Source organism: Mytilus edulis, chromosome 3 (assembly GCF_963676685.1).
Source record: "Mytilus edulis chromosome 3, xbMytEdul2.2, whole genome shotgun sequence".
In the NCBI taxonomy this organism is placed as follows: domain Eukaryota; kingdom Metazoa; phylum Mollusca; class Bivalvia; order Mytilida; family Mytilidae; genus Mytilus; species Mytilus edulis.
The window spans coordinates 92,157,831-92,176,216 of record NC_092346.1 but is presented as its reverse complement, the minus strand read 5'-3'; the positions used below and the strand labels follow the sequence as shown (position 1 = coordinate 92,176,216).

Here is an 18,386-nt window from a genome sequence, read left to right as displayed (position 1 = left end):
AGACAGCAGGGATAATCGTCCTAGGTACCGAATTTCGGGATGTTGGGATTCAAAGTGTGCACACTAATTTTCTTTTTGTTTCATGGTCATCTTATTTTTTAAATTTCATTATAAATTAATTTGCAAGGATGGAAATCTAAGATGATTAGAATTGATGACTGACGTCTATCAGCCAACGGTGCGCGCATACTCAGAACCATAATATGTTACATGTTTGAAAGTTATATTCCAAATAGAAAAGTTGACAATGTAAGTGGGTGTTAAGTAGACCATTTTGATGAGTAAACAGGAAACAATACAAAAAACGGAAGTACAAACTCAGGAGTTTCCTATGTGAATAAAGAATATGGCTTGTTCAAACATGTTTTAATTCCACCAGCAGTGTTTGTTGTCTTCAAATAACCACGTAAAGAGTTGGTAAAAATATCTTTTTTCTTTGATATAAATGTTATAAAACTTTGTCTAGGTCATGCAATAGCTACGACGCTGATGGCAACAATACGTCAATAGTATATCGCTGTTCGAAATTCATTAATCGATTGAGAAAAAAAAGTGCGATATTCCATGTCAGTTCAAAAGAAATATTCCATTTCTTGTACCCTGACTGTGCTAGACATTTTTTTAGTTTTTCAAAGAATTATCTATTCTTTGTAACTGTACAGTTGGCTTGATGTTGGATCAACATTTGAAATAGCTAAGAGCACATGTGGCATTGACCCCCTTTCACTTTCCTTTTTTCAGGGGGTATGATGTTTTGAAAGTATAAAGTAATTTATACTTATTTAATGTGTTGTTTTATTATAATAAGTCAAAAAAATCACAACAGATACTAGCTAGTGCTAAATCACATTATACGAACATACATGTATATCGCGCCACTGGCACATGCAACAGAGTGTAGATGTAGTAGTGTGACTTCATACAACTCTTACCCTCTTCTTTGAATAAAATTTTTGAGAAAGTAAAAGTCCACATCAGTATACATTTAACAGAAACAGAAAACTTAGGGTATACAATACATCAAACAGTGTGAATTGCAAAGCAAGATTATTGAAAGAGAGCATAAACATGACCTCGAATCATAATATAACAAACACTGCATTACTTCAAATAACTTCGTTATGCGTGACATGTTGAACACAAAGACTAAGCCTATGTCAGACACAACATAAGATAGAAGCTTCAAATATTTTTAGCTAGTAAATGTCTCGGAAATAGATTTGTAAAAAAAACCTTGAATAGAATCATCAACATGGCAGGTGATAGAATACATAAATGAAGATACTAGCACTGCAATCATTTTGTGTAAAATAAAAGAGAGACACCTAGCGTACAGATCCACTATGTTACCAAAATAGACCATTTAACAGGTACATAGCATATAACACTTAACTTTTCTATGATGATTGGTGTATGCAATGATGTGTTCAATACTTCCTTAACTTATCTATAAAAACCCAGTTTAGTTTCCCTGTCCAGGAACATATTTACAGACGTTTAATTTATATAAGCTGAATATGACGACTCTGAGATTTGTTTTTATTATTTTATTTGTGGCATTGATTTTTCAGCATATAAATGGTATGTAAATAAACAATATTACGCTTTTAAATTGTGATTTTTATAACCTGAGTTATTTTTTACAATTCAAAATATCAATCTAAATATCTTGTATTTTCTTAAATGCTGCATTTTAAACTATATTTGTGATGGTGGGCCAAATTTGATTATATGATCCTAGACATTTCTATAAAAAAAAATTAGCCATTAAAAAGTTTATAAACCACCTCACAGTAAAACTTTTAGAATTAAATACAATATCTTATGTCAATGTAAGCTTTGCCGAAATTTCCCCAAAACAAATTACATCATGAGGATTAAAACGGTTTGAGATTTGGTATATGTTGAAGGCATGAGGATCACATGTTCAAGTGTAATGTTAGGTGTAAATGAATAGTTGTTTCATTTGCTTTCATACACCATCTGCCATTGTTCATATAAATCATAAAGTAAATATAACAAGTCATCGGAGTTTCTCTTTTTCAATTGTGATGTCAGTTTTGTGCAATGTGGCGTTCACAGAGTGGCGATTATGACTCCCGTTTGAAATCAGACAGCGATAAGAAATGAAAAGTGTAAAAGTCGAATTTCTACCCTCAATGATTTTGAATGTTCTATCATTATATGAACGTAGTCGCATACGTTCGTAACAGATTCCTACAGATCGGGAATGGTCCGGAGAGGTCGGCCACGCAGCCCGACATTTAGGTGCGTCCCGTAACATTCGGGGAGATGTTTTGTCTAGTCGGACTACAATCATGACTATGTCGTGACAGGTTCTGTTTTATCGGTTGTCCTACTGTCTATATCGCTCTGCTCAGCTCTTAATACGCCGTATCAGAATCTAATGCACTCTAGGTAATATTTTCAAAAGCTTACACCAAAACGTTGTGGTTGGTTTAAATTGTTGCAAACAATGGAAATTCAACCAATGACGTAATGTTATTTTCATTTTGGTGTACCAACAATGAGATTATCCATAGTCCTTTAAATTCTGAAAAGGCGAATTGAATTGCATATCACGTCTTTGTGACGTCAAATATGTTTACCTTAAAATAACTTTGACCCCGACATAATGTTTGAACCGACGTTGATTGGTTTGATCCGAACTTATCAAGTGATATTCCGGTTTGCTGGTGAAACAACAAAACACTTCCAAAAGACACAAATGCAGCCCGATAAGTCAATTATCAGGTTATCTGCATAAAGATATTGTTCATTTGTCCGGCCAATACAATGCGAATGTCACTATTTGCGTGTGCGTGGAATAGAATTTTCAGCGTCACCAGAGAGTTGCAAATTATATATATGGACATAAATTTAATAAGCAATGTTCTGCAATCTTAAATTGTTCGGCGCCAATCTTGTAACTGGCAATTGAAATTGTTGTGTTCGTCAAATATAGTCCAATATGGACAACGTATACATTTTTTAAAATCATATACATGTCATATTTGTATTTCTATATCTATGGCTTTACATCGTAAATAAAGGGGAGAAATTACTTTTAAAACAAACTTGGGACGTGTTTGACTCATGCATTTTAAGGTAACGTACGGATTATGTCTGAAGCAGTCAAACAGCATTATAGACCCCTTTTAAACATCAACCTATTTATATTTTGATCGAGAGGTGGGAGAGTTTTCTATCCCCCCTTTTCCATTTCCACAAGTAAACAAAACTGTAATTTTTATTAAAATAATGAAGGTGGAATATTATTTTATTAACATTAGGGGTGACACTGGGTGTTTTTTTCCCGAATCCCTGTTTTGATTATCTTTACCACCATTTATACAGATATAGCGAGTCAATTGTTTTGTGAAATAATAGTTCTCCGATCAATTCTTGTCCTTGTCATTTCAATTATTCGTGAGTCTTTAAAGATGCATATAAAATGTACATCTGTAACGCTGTAAAGCTGTACATAAACTGTACATCTGTAAAACTGTATATAAACTGTACATGTCCATCTGTAAAACTGTATATAAACTGTACATTGTTAAAGCTGTATATAAACTGCAAGTCTGTAAAATTGTGGATTAACTGCACATTTTTAATCTATGTATAAGCTGCCCATATATATTCTACCACTGCATCTTGTGTGATTCGATATATATCCGCAATTTATATACAGTTTTACATATGTACCGTTTATATACAGCTTTACAGATGTACAGTTTTATTCACAGTTTACAGATATACAATTCGTCTACCCGGACAAATAGCCACTCCGTAAAAGTTAATTTAAATATTTGACAGCATTGGGTTATATTTTATAATGATTCACTTGTAGGTGAAATATGCGGCGGAGATTATGCTGCTGAATACGTGTGTGATATAGGGTCATGTTGTAAAGTAAATGGTAGATGGCATTGTCTTACTGACGAACAGGACTCATATATGTGTGAAAAGTAAGTCAAATACAGTATATGCACTTTGGGCTCCTTTTTTACTGGTAATTTCAAAACGTGGTATCAACAGAAAGATAGACAATTGTAATATAGAATTGACATAAAGATGATTAACATCTCACAGCTTTGATAATTTTGGTAGCATTCAGACCTTCTTCTCTCCAAAACGCTTTCTAAGAGATATTTATAAAGTTTCAGATAGTTCATACGTCAATGTTCTTTATTGTGTCCAAATGTAGATTTTACTACATTTAAGAGTTCAAGAGAATGACAGGTACAAAAATTAAAACTGGTTTGTTTTCCAATAATGTACCTTTGTCATTACATTGAAGACAGTATATAATGGACTATATATTAAGTACGACTTTTTAACAGTATTCCTGCGATTCGATTTTGGTATCAAACACATTCATTGTATAAGCAGGGTGTTCAAAATCGATTGCGTGTGGTTTTGTTTTTTATTGTTACTACTCAACTACATCATCTAGACAAAATATAATATTACTGGTTAAAATGTATTTCAAAACCTCGCTTTTAAATATTTCTAATTATATTTCATTTTTTTTAACAGGAGGCTTGTCACACTTAAATTTTACAAAAGTTTAGTTTTAAGTTTTTTGTTTTTTTTTTTGTTTTTGTTTATTTTTTTTTATTTTTGTTTTTTTTTTGTTTGTTTGTTTGATTGTTTTTTTTTGTGTTTTTTTTTGCTTTATTATACGATTAAATTGAATAAGGAAACGTTCACGTGAAAACAACAACCGTCAGCTTTTTCAAAACACCTAGGATTTACACATATTAAAAGAATGGATGTTTCAAGTTTGATTAATAGAACAAACGCGTGATTATCTTTAGTCCGATGTATGTGTATTGTTTGTGATTGCAAAATAAATGGGCCCAAAAGATGAAAATAATATTTTTTACTATACAACTCCAAATGCTATTTTTTCGTTCAAACATTTAATTGAATTATTCTTTCAAGCATTTGGTATGACCGTTTTTATCTATTCACTCTAACACTGTATTACTTCTATATATTTATATTTAAAACTATATAATTTATTTTTCAGAACTAGTGACACTTCTGGTTGGTTTATAAAAGATGAACAATCTGTGTCAATCAAATGATCAGTTTGAGATAATTACAAGAAGCGTACACATCAAACACAATGCTTATAGCTTTTATCATTCTGTTATAGGTAAACCTCTGTTTACTCTAAGCATACAGTAAAAAGGTAATTTAACAAAAGCATGGAACACCGTGGAAAATTCAAAAAGGAAAGTCAGTAATCAAATTAAAGCTTAAACAAATCAAATGAATAAATACCAACTGTCAAATTCAGGACTGTGAACAGGCATTTTCTTATTTAGAAAATGATGGTTAAACCTGGTTATAGTGATTTTTCTGAATACACATCAATTTTATATTTGTGTTTTTACTATTCAATTTTGAAATATATTACAGGAATACATGGCACACCATAGTCACTGTAGTTGGTGGTGTATCTATCTTTATGTCAATTGTCGCCTGCCTTGTACGAATGAGCCGCCATAATAGAACAGGACCGAGACGCGATGATGAAGAACGTTTTGCCCACCAGGAAGTGCGCTCTTGAAACAATGAGTCAAATGAAGATGGTACAAAAAATGACAGAACAATTGGAACAAGCAATGGTGGCCAAAACTGTTAACAAAAATCCTTCCCCCCAAAATTTTATTTTAATTAATCTAATAACATATAAGAACCTAGTTGTATTTTGATTATTAATGTCAAGGAACATGTAGCAGCTTACTTGTCTAATTTTTTATGTATACGCATTCATACTAAAAAAATGTTTTTTATGAAACATTCACTTCATATGTATTTCAAAGAGAATTTTTTTATAAGAACAGTAAAGATTTTAATCAAGTTAAATGACGTCCATGTACAATGAAATTAAAATTAATAGACATATTATTAGATTAAGCCCAAGTCCCAATATACCACGATCGCACCGCTCACCGCGATCTAAAATAAATTCAGATCGTGGTGAGGTCGCAGTATGAGCGGCATGAAAATGTAAATTTTCGTTGCTTTCACGATGCTACTGCGTTCTCATTACGCTTCTACAACGAACCCGCTACGATTATAACACGTTCTCACCGCGCTTATTCTGCAACCTCACTACGCTTATCAAGATCTTTCTACGCTCATCACGTTCTCAGTAAGACCATACCACGAGTTATCCGATTGCAACACGATCTTACCACGCTTCTACTGCGATTGTAGCACGTTCTTACCACGGTTTTATACCGCGATTTTACTACGCTCTCAGCAATAACGTCAACCTCGTGTTCCATATGAATACAGTTCCATTCCTTCTAGTTCTGATTAGAACGTAGATTTCTCGAAAACAATACAGTCATGCCACCAGAATCTACTGGAACACGTGGGCGTGGTGGTAGGGGTTGATGTAGAGGCAGAGGGAGCTCTGATAGTAACGAAACTTGATCAAGTAGAGATGTCAGACCGACCAATCCGACCTAATTTAAAACCTATTGCTGGTCCATAAAACTGAAATGACGATATTTTAATGAACGATAGTAGAGATGACACAGATGTGTCAATAGATATAGGAAGATGTGGTATGAGTGCCAATGAGACAACTCTTCATCGTCAAGTAACTATTTTTAAAAGTAAACCATTATAGGTCAAGGAACGGCCTTCAACACGGAGCCTTGGCTCACACCGAACAGCAAGCTATAAAAGTTCTCCAAAATTACTAGTCTAAACTCATTCAAACAGGCAAACCAACTGTCTAATCTATATGAAAACACGAAGCATGGTTGAGCCGTTAGAGAAAATGGATAAGAAGTCCCAATTACATACAGGCAAACAAAACCTGGAGAGATTTAATATATTTTATGTGAAAATGACAATGAGAATGATGGTCGTAGTATGAACGTAGCCAGGTCGTAAGAAGAGCGTGATGAGGACGGCAAGGGCGTGCTAGAATCGTACTATGGTCGTGAACAGCGTGGAATAGTCGTAATGGAAGCGTAGACAAAATATAATATTACTGGTTAAAATGTATTTCAAAACCTCGCTTTTAAATATTTCTAATTATATTTCATTTTTTAACAGGAGGCTTGTCACACTTAAATTTTACAAAAGTTTTAGGTCAAGGAACGGCCTTCAACACGGAGCCTTGGCTCACACCGAACAGCAAGCTATAAAAGTTCTCCAAAATAACTAGTGTAAACTCATTCAAACAGGCAACCCAACTGTCTAATCTATATGAAAACACGAAGCATGGTTGAGCCGTTAGAAAATGGATAAGAAGTCCCAATTACACACAGGCAAACAAAACCTGGAGAGATTTAATATATTTTATGTGAAAAAGACAATGAGAATGATAGTCGTAGTATGAACGTAGTCAGGTCGTAGGTCAGAGCGTGATGAGGACGGCAAGGGCGTGCTAGAATCGTACTATGGTCGTGAACAGCGTGGAATAGTCGTAATGGAAGCGTAGCTAGGTCGCAGTGAGAACGTGATGGTCGTAGTGAGGTCGTGATAACGTCGCAATGAGATCGTAACGCAGTTTCTCCGAATAGAATCTAGCGCTCGCTACGATGGTACAGCGACCTTTGCGATCTTACTACGATCTTAGTGCGCTACCACTACGCTTCTACTACGACCTGATTTCGCCACGACCGCACCACGATTGTTTTGAACATGTTCAAAGTTGGCCACGCTCATCACGATCTTGAAGACCTCACCACGACCATGACACGACCTTACTGCGATCTACACGATCGTACTACGATCATCAACATTTGATTTTTTTCACAGATCGTAGTCCGATCGTGGCCTAATACTAGTGGGACTGCGGTATTCAATTGAACGTCTAGGATATGGAACAAAAATCAAAATACAAAAATACTGAACTTCGAGGAAAATTCAAAAAGGAAAGTCCACAATCAAATGGTAAAATCATAGCTCAAACACAACACACGAATGGAGAACAACTGTCATATTCCTGACTCGGTACAGGCATTTTCTTAAGTAATTAGATGTATTAAACCTGGTTTTCTAGCTAGCTAAACCTCTGACATGTGATATTAAAACATTATCTCATTTGCACACATGTGTACAGTTGTTTGAAAAACAAGGATTAGCTTAAGTTTCCTCGTGTATATCTCAAATTAATGTTCATTTGGTTTTTTGTTGTTGATTTTGTTTTCTCTAAAAATATCTTTATTGCACTTTTCTATACTGAAACGACAAATTAATCGATCTAAAGCAATTGGCCAAGTACCCTTGTGAATTATTCACTGAATAATCAGTGAATTTATCAAGTGAATTCATATTTATAAGTAGTTAGTTACAAAATACAAACAATTGTTTGCAAAATATATTCATTTGTAAAGGATTGGTGTATCATTTTTTAATGGGGGGAAATTAGTTTTTTGTTATTTTCTTTTTATTCTGTTCATGGACCTTTTTTTAAATCATTTACAGTATAAAATACAATTCTAAGAAATATGTCTTTCTTTCTTTTCTTTCTTTTTATTGGTTTTGTTTTGTGATTGGAGATCATGTTTACATTTTGTTTTAACATTGACAAGGAAAGAAATAAAAAAAAGTCTATGTCATAACGAAAATCACGAAAGGACTTTTTTTCACATAAATCATTTTACACTTCGTAATATAGTGAAGTGGCACTGATCATATCTTACTTTTAAAAGCATGTGTATAATGTAAAAATAAAAATTGCTTCAGTAACAGGATATACTTGTACTAATAAATATTAAATCTTGTGTTCAATTTAAATCATTGTTTTACTTTAATACAGACATGAATTACATATTTATCTCTATCGTATCTGTTTTGTATACTATGAAATTTTAATTTAAAAATATCATATAACAGTTGCCAATATTATTTTCAGGTCTATGTATAACGTATTGACTGAGTGAAAGTCCTTAATTTATATTATTACATATATTTTATTACTAGTAGCACATTATAGAAACGGACGTTGGTGTTCCTTATGTGTATTTTACATTACATTTTGCAAGATTTTCAATGTTGAAGATCAATATAAATGTAGGGCTCTGAACCATAATAGAACCCCGAACTGCAATGGTCATTCTGAGGTGAGATGATTGGACGCTGAAATGCGTTTTTGATCACGGTGAATTACGTTGCCAGTAATCTGTATGATTTTTTTACGTAATTGCAGTATACTTAAACTATACATCAATTATAAGCTCCCTATCGTAGGAGGATATATATATATGAATGTTACAGCACTAATCAGCTCTTCATTAATTCATTTATCCATACAGCTTTGGTTTATTCTTTGTTAAAATCAATCTATTTTGTCATTTATTTAATATTTTCGTCTGTAGGTACTATCTCGTGATATCGGAGGTTTCTTTTTGTCAAGTGGCTTTCGTTGTTTTAATCAAACAAATGTCAAAGTTTAAGTATTTCCGACAATTGGTGTGAAACAGTGGAAAAACGTTTTATTGGGGAAAAGTAACAATATTTCCCCACCAGTTGAAAATTCTTGTTATCAATTATTTCATATTGTTTGAATCGGTGCGATGTACAGCTTCACACATTGTATAGTTACCTGGCTATTTGTTTTGCTCGGTTGCTGTGTCCTTGGTATATACCTCATATCATTCAAATAGAATCATTTGTTAGTTAATGATTCAAGAAATCAAGTCTCAAACTAACAATATGAATAGAAAAATGTGATATGAGTGCAAATGAGACATCCCTCCATTAAAGTCATTATGTATTACAAAAAGTAAACAGTTAAAGGTCAAGGTACGGTTTTCAACACGGCTCGTTTGCTCATAACGATCAACAAGCTATTTAAAAAGACCTCAAAAAAATTAGTGCAAAACAATTCGAATAGGAATCTTTATAAAAGACTAAAAATAAGAGGCACCTATGAAATAAATATGTTGTATATTTTTTGTGTTCCCTTATGCATATAGGATTGTTGTTCAGTACATTTAGGTCATTTCAAGATTTATGAGTATGTGTGTCGAAAAATAAAACAAACGTCATAATAAAGACATATATTTTTTGCAAAAGATTTACTGCACATCAAACAGTAAGTTACATTAAGAATCCATGTCCGTTTTCTTCATCTTAGCTATATAAAAAATGAAGTTAAAGTAATTTATTTTTATATATTAAGTATCTGTTCTTTCAAACCAAACAGTTCATCATTTATAGTTATTGTGCTCATAACAAGTCATTACCCTGCCACATTCTGAAGCCTGTAAAAAGTAAATTAACAAAAATGCCGAACTCCAAACAAAATTCAAAACGGAAAGTTCCTTATCAAATGACAAAATCAAAAGCTCAAACACATCAAACGAATGTGGAAAAAAATCATATGCCTACTTGGAATAGGCATTTCTTTATGTGGAAAATTGTGGATTGAATCTGGTTTTATAGCTAGATAAACCAGATGCTTATGCGAGTCGCATAAGTTACACTATATTGAAATCGATATGTTAAAAAAAAACCAGACATATTAACAGATAAAATTGTCAAATAAACTCACCATAGATACCAGGATTAAAAAATTTTATTTACGCTAGACGCGCGTTTTGTCTACAAAAGACTCATCAGTGACGCTAAAATCTAAAACAAAAAAGACAAAAAGGCAAAATAAAGCAACATAGGGTAGGGTAAGACAGTCAACATTGTATTATAATCTTAATCACTTTAAAAACAAATAAATATGTCAACAATAAAAAATAAAATGTCGAAAACAAGTCATTACCCTGCCACATTATGTATGTGTCTTTCCCAATTCAGTAGCCTGTAATTCAGTGGTTGTCGTATGTTTATGTGTTACATATTTGTTATTCGTTCATTTTTTTATATAAATAAGGCCGTTAGTTTTCTCGTTGGAATTGTTTTACATTGTCATTTGGGGGCCTTTTATAGCTGACTATGCTGTATGGGCCTTTGCTCATTGTTGAAGACGGTACGGTGACCTATAGTTGTTAATTTCTGTGTCATTTTGGTCTCTTGTGGAGAGTTGTCTCATTGGCAATTATACCACATCTTCTTTTTTTTTTTATATATATAAAGCATAACACAACTACACATTAACGGAATGTAAAATTACCGAGCCACGGCAAAGATACTATACCAAAACATGACTCTACAGTAAAAGTATTTATTTACAAAGTGAAAAAAAGAACTCTATTACACTTAATTAAAGTCATAAACAACAATTAATAATACATTAGTTGTCTCTTTTTGTTGCGAATCATAGTAATGTTCCGTTCTTTATTTTATATATAAATTAGACCGTTAGTTTTCTCAATTAAATTTTTTTGCATTTGTCATTTTTTGCCTGTTATAGCTGACTGTGCGGTATGGGCTCATTGGCAATTTATTTTTGATAAAGTATTATTATACCAAAAAGCTTAATTTTCATACAATCAAAAATGATTTGTAATTTTACCGGTTTTGTGCTTTTCCAGATTGTAACATTTTTACTGAGTGTGAATTTGCACGGTCTATGATATATGCATACCAGGAGAGTCTCATCCTACTTAGGTTCGGTGTATGATATATGCATAGCAGGAGAGTCTCATCCTACTTAGGTTCGGTGTATGATATATACATAGTAGGAGAGTCTCATCCTACTTAGGTTCGGTGTATGATATATGCATAGCAGGAGAGTCTCATCCTACTTAGGTTCGGTGTATGATATATGCATAGTAGGAGAGTCTCATCCTACTTAGGTTCGATGTATGATATATACATAGTAGGAGAGTCTCATCCTACTTAGGTTCGGTGTATGATATATGCATAGTAGGAGAGTCTCATCCTACTTAGGTTCGGTGTATGATATATGCATAGTAGGAGAGTCTCATCCTACTTAGGTTCGGTGTATGATATATACATAGTAGGAGAGTCTCATCCTACTTAGGTTCGGTGTATGATATATGCATAGTAGGAGAGTCTCATCCTACTTAGGTTCGATGTATGATATATGCATAGTAGGAGAGTCTCATCCTACTTAGGTTCGGTGTATGATATATGCATAGCAGGAGAGTCTCATCCTACTTAGGTTCGGTGTATGACATATGCATAGCAGGAGTGTCTCATCCTACTTAGGTTCTTTCCAACAGTTTGTTCTTGTTGCCTTGATTCGATTTGTATTATTAATAAACTGATGTCACCTGAATTTGAACAAGATATGAAATTTCCAGAAAGCATCATAGTATTACGTTTATTTTAAATGTAACAAAGTTTTCATCAATTGAAATTAATTATGAATAACCAAATTATGTTAATACCATAAAAGGCTTCTGATAACAATTCAACTCTTTTAAAGAATTTATACAGTTTGCATTTTTATAAACTAAAGTATAATTTATTTTGTTAATTGATTTGAAATCATCATTTAAGTGCCCAACAGTATTCTAATTCGCAAGCTCAAACGAATATAAATTTTTTAATAAATAAAACAACGCATAAATAGGATAAGTGTGCCTACAGCTGTAGCAGCCTTTAATATCAACTTTACAGTCATTGTTTCAATGCAAAACATTAGTAAGCAACCAATTTGAATGTCAAACCAGTTGTGGTGGTCTTAAGAATGCTTTCACATTTGCAGATTAAATAATAAAATAAACCTTTTTCTTGTTGATTTAAATTTTCTTCTGTTTCAGCTGCTGTACAGTTATGCAATCCACTACATAAGAGTTCTGTGCATAAATTAGTCCATTCATTTAACATTGTCCTTCAATTCTTAGAGAATTTTTTTTTGAAATTTGTTCTTCAAAGATCTTCTTCGGTATAGTTGATATGAGGGAGCGATGTAAACATGGTAAATGAGTGGATCAAGCTTGTGTTCCTTTCAACAACAAACTTTTTTTTTTCTACATTTCTCCCTTCATTACACGAATATATATAATATGTTGTTGCATTTATACAATCGTGTTTTGTGCATCTATGTGTCTATGGATTTTATATTAGTTGATTTTGTGATTTTTATCAGTCTTTTCAGTTGAGGCAATTGCAGTTTGTTCTTCATATGTTGAGCTGTTAAACTAGTCCAAAGTTAGGGAAGGGTTGAGTGCTCATGAACCTGTTCTTTATATGTTGAGCTGTTAAACTAGTCCAAAGTTAGGGAAGAGTTGAGTGCTCATGAACCTGTTCTTTATATGTTGAGCTGTTAAACTAGTCCAAAGTAAGGGAAGGGTTGAGTGCTCATGAACCTGTTCTTTATATGTTGAGCTGTTAAACTAGTCCAAAGTTAGGGAAGGGTTGAGTGCTCATGAACCTGTTCTTTATATGTTGAGCTGTTAAACTAGTCCAAAGTTAGGGAAGGGTTGAGTGCTCATGAACCTGTTCTTTATATGTTGAGCTGTTAAACTAGTCCAAAGTTAGGGAAGGGTTGATTGCTCATGAACCTGTTCTTTATATGTTGAGCTGTTAAACTAGTCCAAAGTTAGGGAAGGGTTGAGTGCTCATGAACCTGTTCTTTGTATGTTTAGCTGTTAAACTAGTCCAAAGTTAGGGAAGGGTTGAGTGCTCATGAACCTGTTCTTTATATGTTGAGCTGTTAAACTAGTCCAAAGTTAGGGTAGGATTGAGTGCTCATGAACCTGTTCTTTATATGTTGAGCTGTTAAACTAGTCCAAAGTTAGGGAAGGGTTGAGTGCTCATGAACCTGTTCTTTATATGTTGAGCTGTTAAACTAGTCCAAAGTTAGGGAAGGGTTGAGTGCTCATGAACCAGTTCTTTATATGTTGAGCTGTTAAACTAGTCCAAAGTTAGGGAAGGGTTGAGTGCTCATGAACCTGTTCTTTATATGTTGAGCTGTTAAACTAGTCCAAAGTTAGGGAAGGGTTGAGTGCTCATGAACCTGTTCTTTATATGTTGAGCTGTTAAACTAGTCCAAAGTTAGGGAAGGGTTGAGTGCTCACTAACCTGTTTTTTTTATTACATGTATTAGTTGTTATTGATTTTTAACTAGCTGTCAGTAATTGTGAGTACTAACAGATCTTTGTGTCTTTTCGATTAAGGGAAATTATATATATAAATTTCCTGCTGGGGGAGGGGTAGGGGGGGATGTTTCAGGACATTTATGTCATTTGGTGTCTGGTGAAGAGTTTTCTTATAGGCAATCATGCCACATCTTCTTATTTTTACATATAACCTTGCCATATTCTTATTGTACATGTCCCAAAATCCGAGCCTGTACTTTAGTCTGACACTAAAATTTAGTAGGTGTTGTTATTTTATATCTTCCATACTTATTTTTTGTAATTATTTTGTTATTAACTAGGAAATAAGTTTTACAGTTGGAATTGTTACAAATATTTTATCCGATGGCCTTTTATCAAGTTTATAGCTGACAGGTTAGGGGGAGGGTTGGTATCCCGCTAACATATTTAACCTTGCCACATTATTTATGTTTGTGCCTGTCCCAAGTCAGGAGCCTGTAATCCAGTGGTTGTCGTTTGTTTATGTGTTACATATTTGTTTTTCGTTCATTTTTTTTATATAAATAAGGCCGTTAGTTCTCTCGTTTGAACTGTTTTACATTGTCATATCAGGGCCTTTTATAGCTGACTATGCGGTATGGGCTTTGCTCATTGTTGACGGCCGTGCGATGACCTATAGCTGTTAATTTCTGTGTCATTTTGGTCTTTGTGTGCAGTTGTCTCATTGGCAATCATACCACATCTTCTTTTTTATACCTTGACTATACTATAGAGTATGGATTTTCTCAATGCTTTTATAATTGCTTTCTTAGAGCCATGATAATAAGTTTTGATATTTAATATATCATATCTTTTCATTTTTATAATAATCATCTTTCAAGGGCAATAACTTTTATAAAAGTGACCTTACCATTTAAATGTAGGTTACTTCTGCAAATTTTAAATTTTCCTATCATTTCTGCTGTTTATAATTTCTCTGCATCTTCTTTAGTTCTTGTCCTACACATAAAAAGAGTAAAAAATATCATGCAGTGACATCTTGCATCAATAATTATTTTATTTTATTAATATGTAATTAATAAAAAGCTGTACCATGAGTGCCTTATAAGCTTGTTACCCTTTTAGCTGGTCTATAGCTTTAAATGAATTTTAATGACCAACTTGAAAACCTGTGAGCACTGTGCAAATATTGGATGGAGAGTTGTCTCATTGGCACTCATACCACATCTTCTCTGATGGAGAGTTTTCTCATTGGCACTCATACCACATCTTCTTTGATTTTGAAGTAAAAAGTAATGACTATTGTGTTAGAGCTTAATAAAATTTGGTTGAGGCAAACTTAAGCTATAGGACGGAAACTAAAAATTCATCATTTTTTCCATTTGTAAAAGACATAAATCAAGTGACACAACCAAATTTCAAACTTGATTTGTACTTTGTGGTAATAAGCATTGTGTGCAAGTGTCAACATTTGATTGAGGCAAACTAAAGTTCGAGAACAAAAACGAAATTTGGTACAGACGGACAGACAGTCAATGGTTAAAGTCAATGCCCCCTCCACTACGGGAAACCAAATATTCAACATTTTTTTCCAATTGTAAAGGGGCATAACTCTAGAACAGTAACACTGACACACCAAAATTCCCACTTGATCTGAATAATGTTGTAATAAGCTTTTGTAAAAGTTTAATAACATTTGGTTGAGGCAAACTATAGTTCGAGAACAAAAACGAAATTTGGTACAGACGGACAGACAGTCAATGGTTAAAGTCAATGCCCCCTCCACTATGGGTCATAAAAATGAAAAGGGAGTTTATGTCAATATATAAAACAATGCACCAAGTTTCATGAAAATTGCATAATTGAGAAATAGTCAGAATACTGGAAAATCCCCCCCCCCTTTATATGATTAAATCCTTGACTTTCAATTGTAAAATCTAAAATCTTTAAAATTGAAAAGGAGCTTATATCAATAGATAATTCACCAAAGTACAATATATAATCAAAATTTTATGATTAATGTATTTCAATCACATTGTTAAAATTCAAAGACTATCAAAGACGCTTTATATATCATCATGCATAATATGGTTTGCTTGAACTAAAATTTTCACATATGTTTCTTGTCTTTTCTCTCTTATTATTTAACATTACAAAGATAAGACAATGAGAAACTGATATTTCCAAGGCAAAACATAATATGCAGAATAATAGTTATAGTCATTAAATGATAGTTTTCACCCTTTTTATGTCTAGGGCAAGAAATATAGAAGATAAAGAAAATTATAAACAATTACAGTAGAAATGATCGGCAAACAAGAAAAACAGAAGACAACATGGCCTTAATGGTAAAAAGTAAAATCACAAAAATACTTAACTTAGAGGAAAATCAATTCGAAAAGTCCATAATCACATGGCAAAATCAAATAACAAAACTCATGTAAGTTTCTCTAAACTTACCGTGGTTACTTGCAAGTACAACTACGACGGTTATCTCTGATATTCTCTGGGTCGGCTAGATCAGCACTTGTAGGTTATTCTGGCTCTAGTTATCGACTGCCGGCAGATCCGAAACGAGGCTCTCTCGTCTTTCGGATCTGCCTCCAATGTGGAGCACCACCAATGACCCTGAGGTACTACACTCCCCCCAACTTTGTACAAAAGGAGTAACCCCCGGAAAAAAACAAAAGATCATGCTAAGGAAATCAGTAGGGAATATACTAAAAACAGGATCAGAAACACAGTAGACCCGCCCCCACCCATGCCCTATGGAGACTGAACTACAGTTGGTCACCCCCCATTCCCCTCACCCTCGGGATCCCCATGACACACACCCCAGGATTACGCATATATACATCCTTCCCTTTTGGCCAACGGGCCCTCAAATTCATTACTAAGAGCCAACTGGCTATAGCTATGGTTAATTTAGGAGCCAACGGGCTGTAAATTCATTTACTGGAAGCCAACTGGCTATAACTAATTTATCTAACAATTGTAACTGGCCAACGGGCCTTTCTGTTGCTATGTACATATATTGGGAGTTGCCCACCTACGGGTTAACTCCGTACAGACGGCTACCATTGAGGTGGGCCACCCGTACAATTTCCCTCGGTGAGTCTGCCCTTACTGTCCCCACCACCTTTGCCACCTCATAAAGGTAATGAGGGTGGCCATGCCGTGCATTCGGTGGGGGAAGTAAGGGGCATCACTCTCCAAGAGAATCCTGTATGGGGGCACCGACCTCAAGGCCTCCTTCTGCTCAGAGTTAAAGGACCTGACACCCATCCCAAACCCGAAGTAAGCATTGCGGTATGAGTCCTGCCACTCCCGCACCTGAGCAATCCCCCCCTGGAAACAGTGGAGATGAATCAGCTGTAGCGGATTAACTACCACGCTCTTCAGAACCTCTAAGACCTCGCGATGGGCTCGGGCGTGAACCCTATCCAGTCTGCCACCCCGAATGTGCAAGACCACAGGCTGGTCAAAGCGGCAGGACTGGAGTGCCCATCGCAAGGTCGATATCTGCCGGGCGTGTAGTTTTTCCTCCACAGTAAAATCCACTCCCACCTCTCCAAGGGCGGCAACACTGGAGTGAGACACCAGTTGGTGGAACCGGTGCTGAGTGGCGTCCTCAAACTGCCCAGCACTCTTTGGGTGGATTCCCACTGCTCCAACCCACCCTGGCTCCAGCCTCAAAGGCACACTGGGCCAAGTCTTCGGGTCACAGAAAACTGCAACCCCTCCAGCCAGCTTGACTGGATCCACAGGGACAGGGTCCAACCGCACCCTTAGGAAATCACCCAGAGATGTCCGAGAAGGCAGCCCCATCTTGGTCAGGGACCTATCCAGATGCATATGACTGTCAAATGCCTCCGGAAGATCCCTGCACAATTGGGACTCCACTCCCCTACTCCCTGAGGGACTCCCAGGGTACTTTGATCCCTGTGCCCCAACAGATGAGGATGAGCCTCTTGACCCTAGACTCGGAAGTGACCTGCTGGGACCAGGACGTGGGAGAGACATGAGGGAGGGTACAGGCCGGGTGGGGAGGGACATGAGGGAGGGAATGGACCTGGGAGAGGGCCCCGTGGAAATGAACGCCCCAACCTGCCCCATGGGCCTGGGAGTCCCCTGTGTGCAAACCGGAGCCCCCAGCCTGCTAAAAACTCCTGCCTTGGCTGGTGGACTCCCCTGCTCACTAGAGGAGCTCGCCGGGGACGGCTCACTGGAGCTTAGATTAACCTTCCCCAGAAAGGCCCGACGCTGATTTCCCTGTAGTAGAGCCATCAACTCCACCTGCGCCCTCCAATGCATAAGGACTGCAGGTGAGTTTATTGGCGACAGTGTGAAGGTTCGCGGAACCTCCCACTGCGCCAATTGGCACACTGCTGCCATGGCTCCCCACTCAACGGTCAAGTCCTCTGGAGTCAGCCC

The 18,386-nt window shown here is 35.5% G+C and overlaps 2 protein-coding genes across 3 annotated transcripts; one reads left to right on the top strand and one right to left on the bottom strand.

The window, feature by feature from the left end:
- Positions 1-1,441: 1,441 nt before the first annotated feature.
- Positions 1,442-6,750, top strand: LOC139517763 (uncharacterized). Of its 2 annotated transcripts, XM_071309148.1 has the most exons (4): positions 1,442-1,581; positions 3,854-3,971; positions 5,039-5,095; positions 5,434-6,750. In XM_071309148.1, the coding sequence occupies exons 1-4, from the start codon at positions 1,518-1,520 to the stop codon at positions 5,582-5,584; spliced, it is 390 nt and encodes a 129-aa protein (XP_071165249.1). In that variant the 5' UTR covers positions 1,442-1,517; the 3' UTR covers positions 5,585-6,750. The 2 variants fall into 2 exon arrangements, with proteins under 2 accessions (XP_071165249.1, XP_071165250.1); XM_071309149.1 differs by lacking the exon at positions 5,039-5,095.
- Positions 6,751-17,075: 10,325 nt separating this feature from the next.
- Positions 17,076-18,347, bottom strand: LOC139515503 (putative deoxyribonuclease TATDN2). Its single transcript, XM_071305078.1, has one exon. It carries the CDS (start codon positions 18,345-18,347, stop codon positions 17,076-17,078), a length of 1,272 nt encoding a protein of 423 aa, XP_071161179.1.
- Between the last annotated feature and the right edge of the window lie 39 nt (positions 18,348-18,386).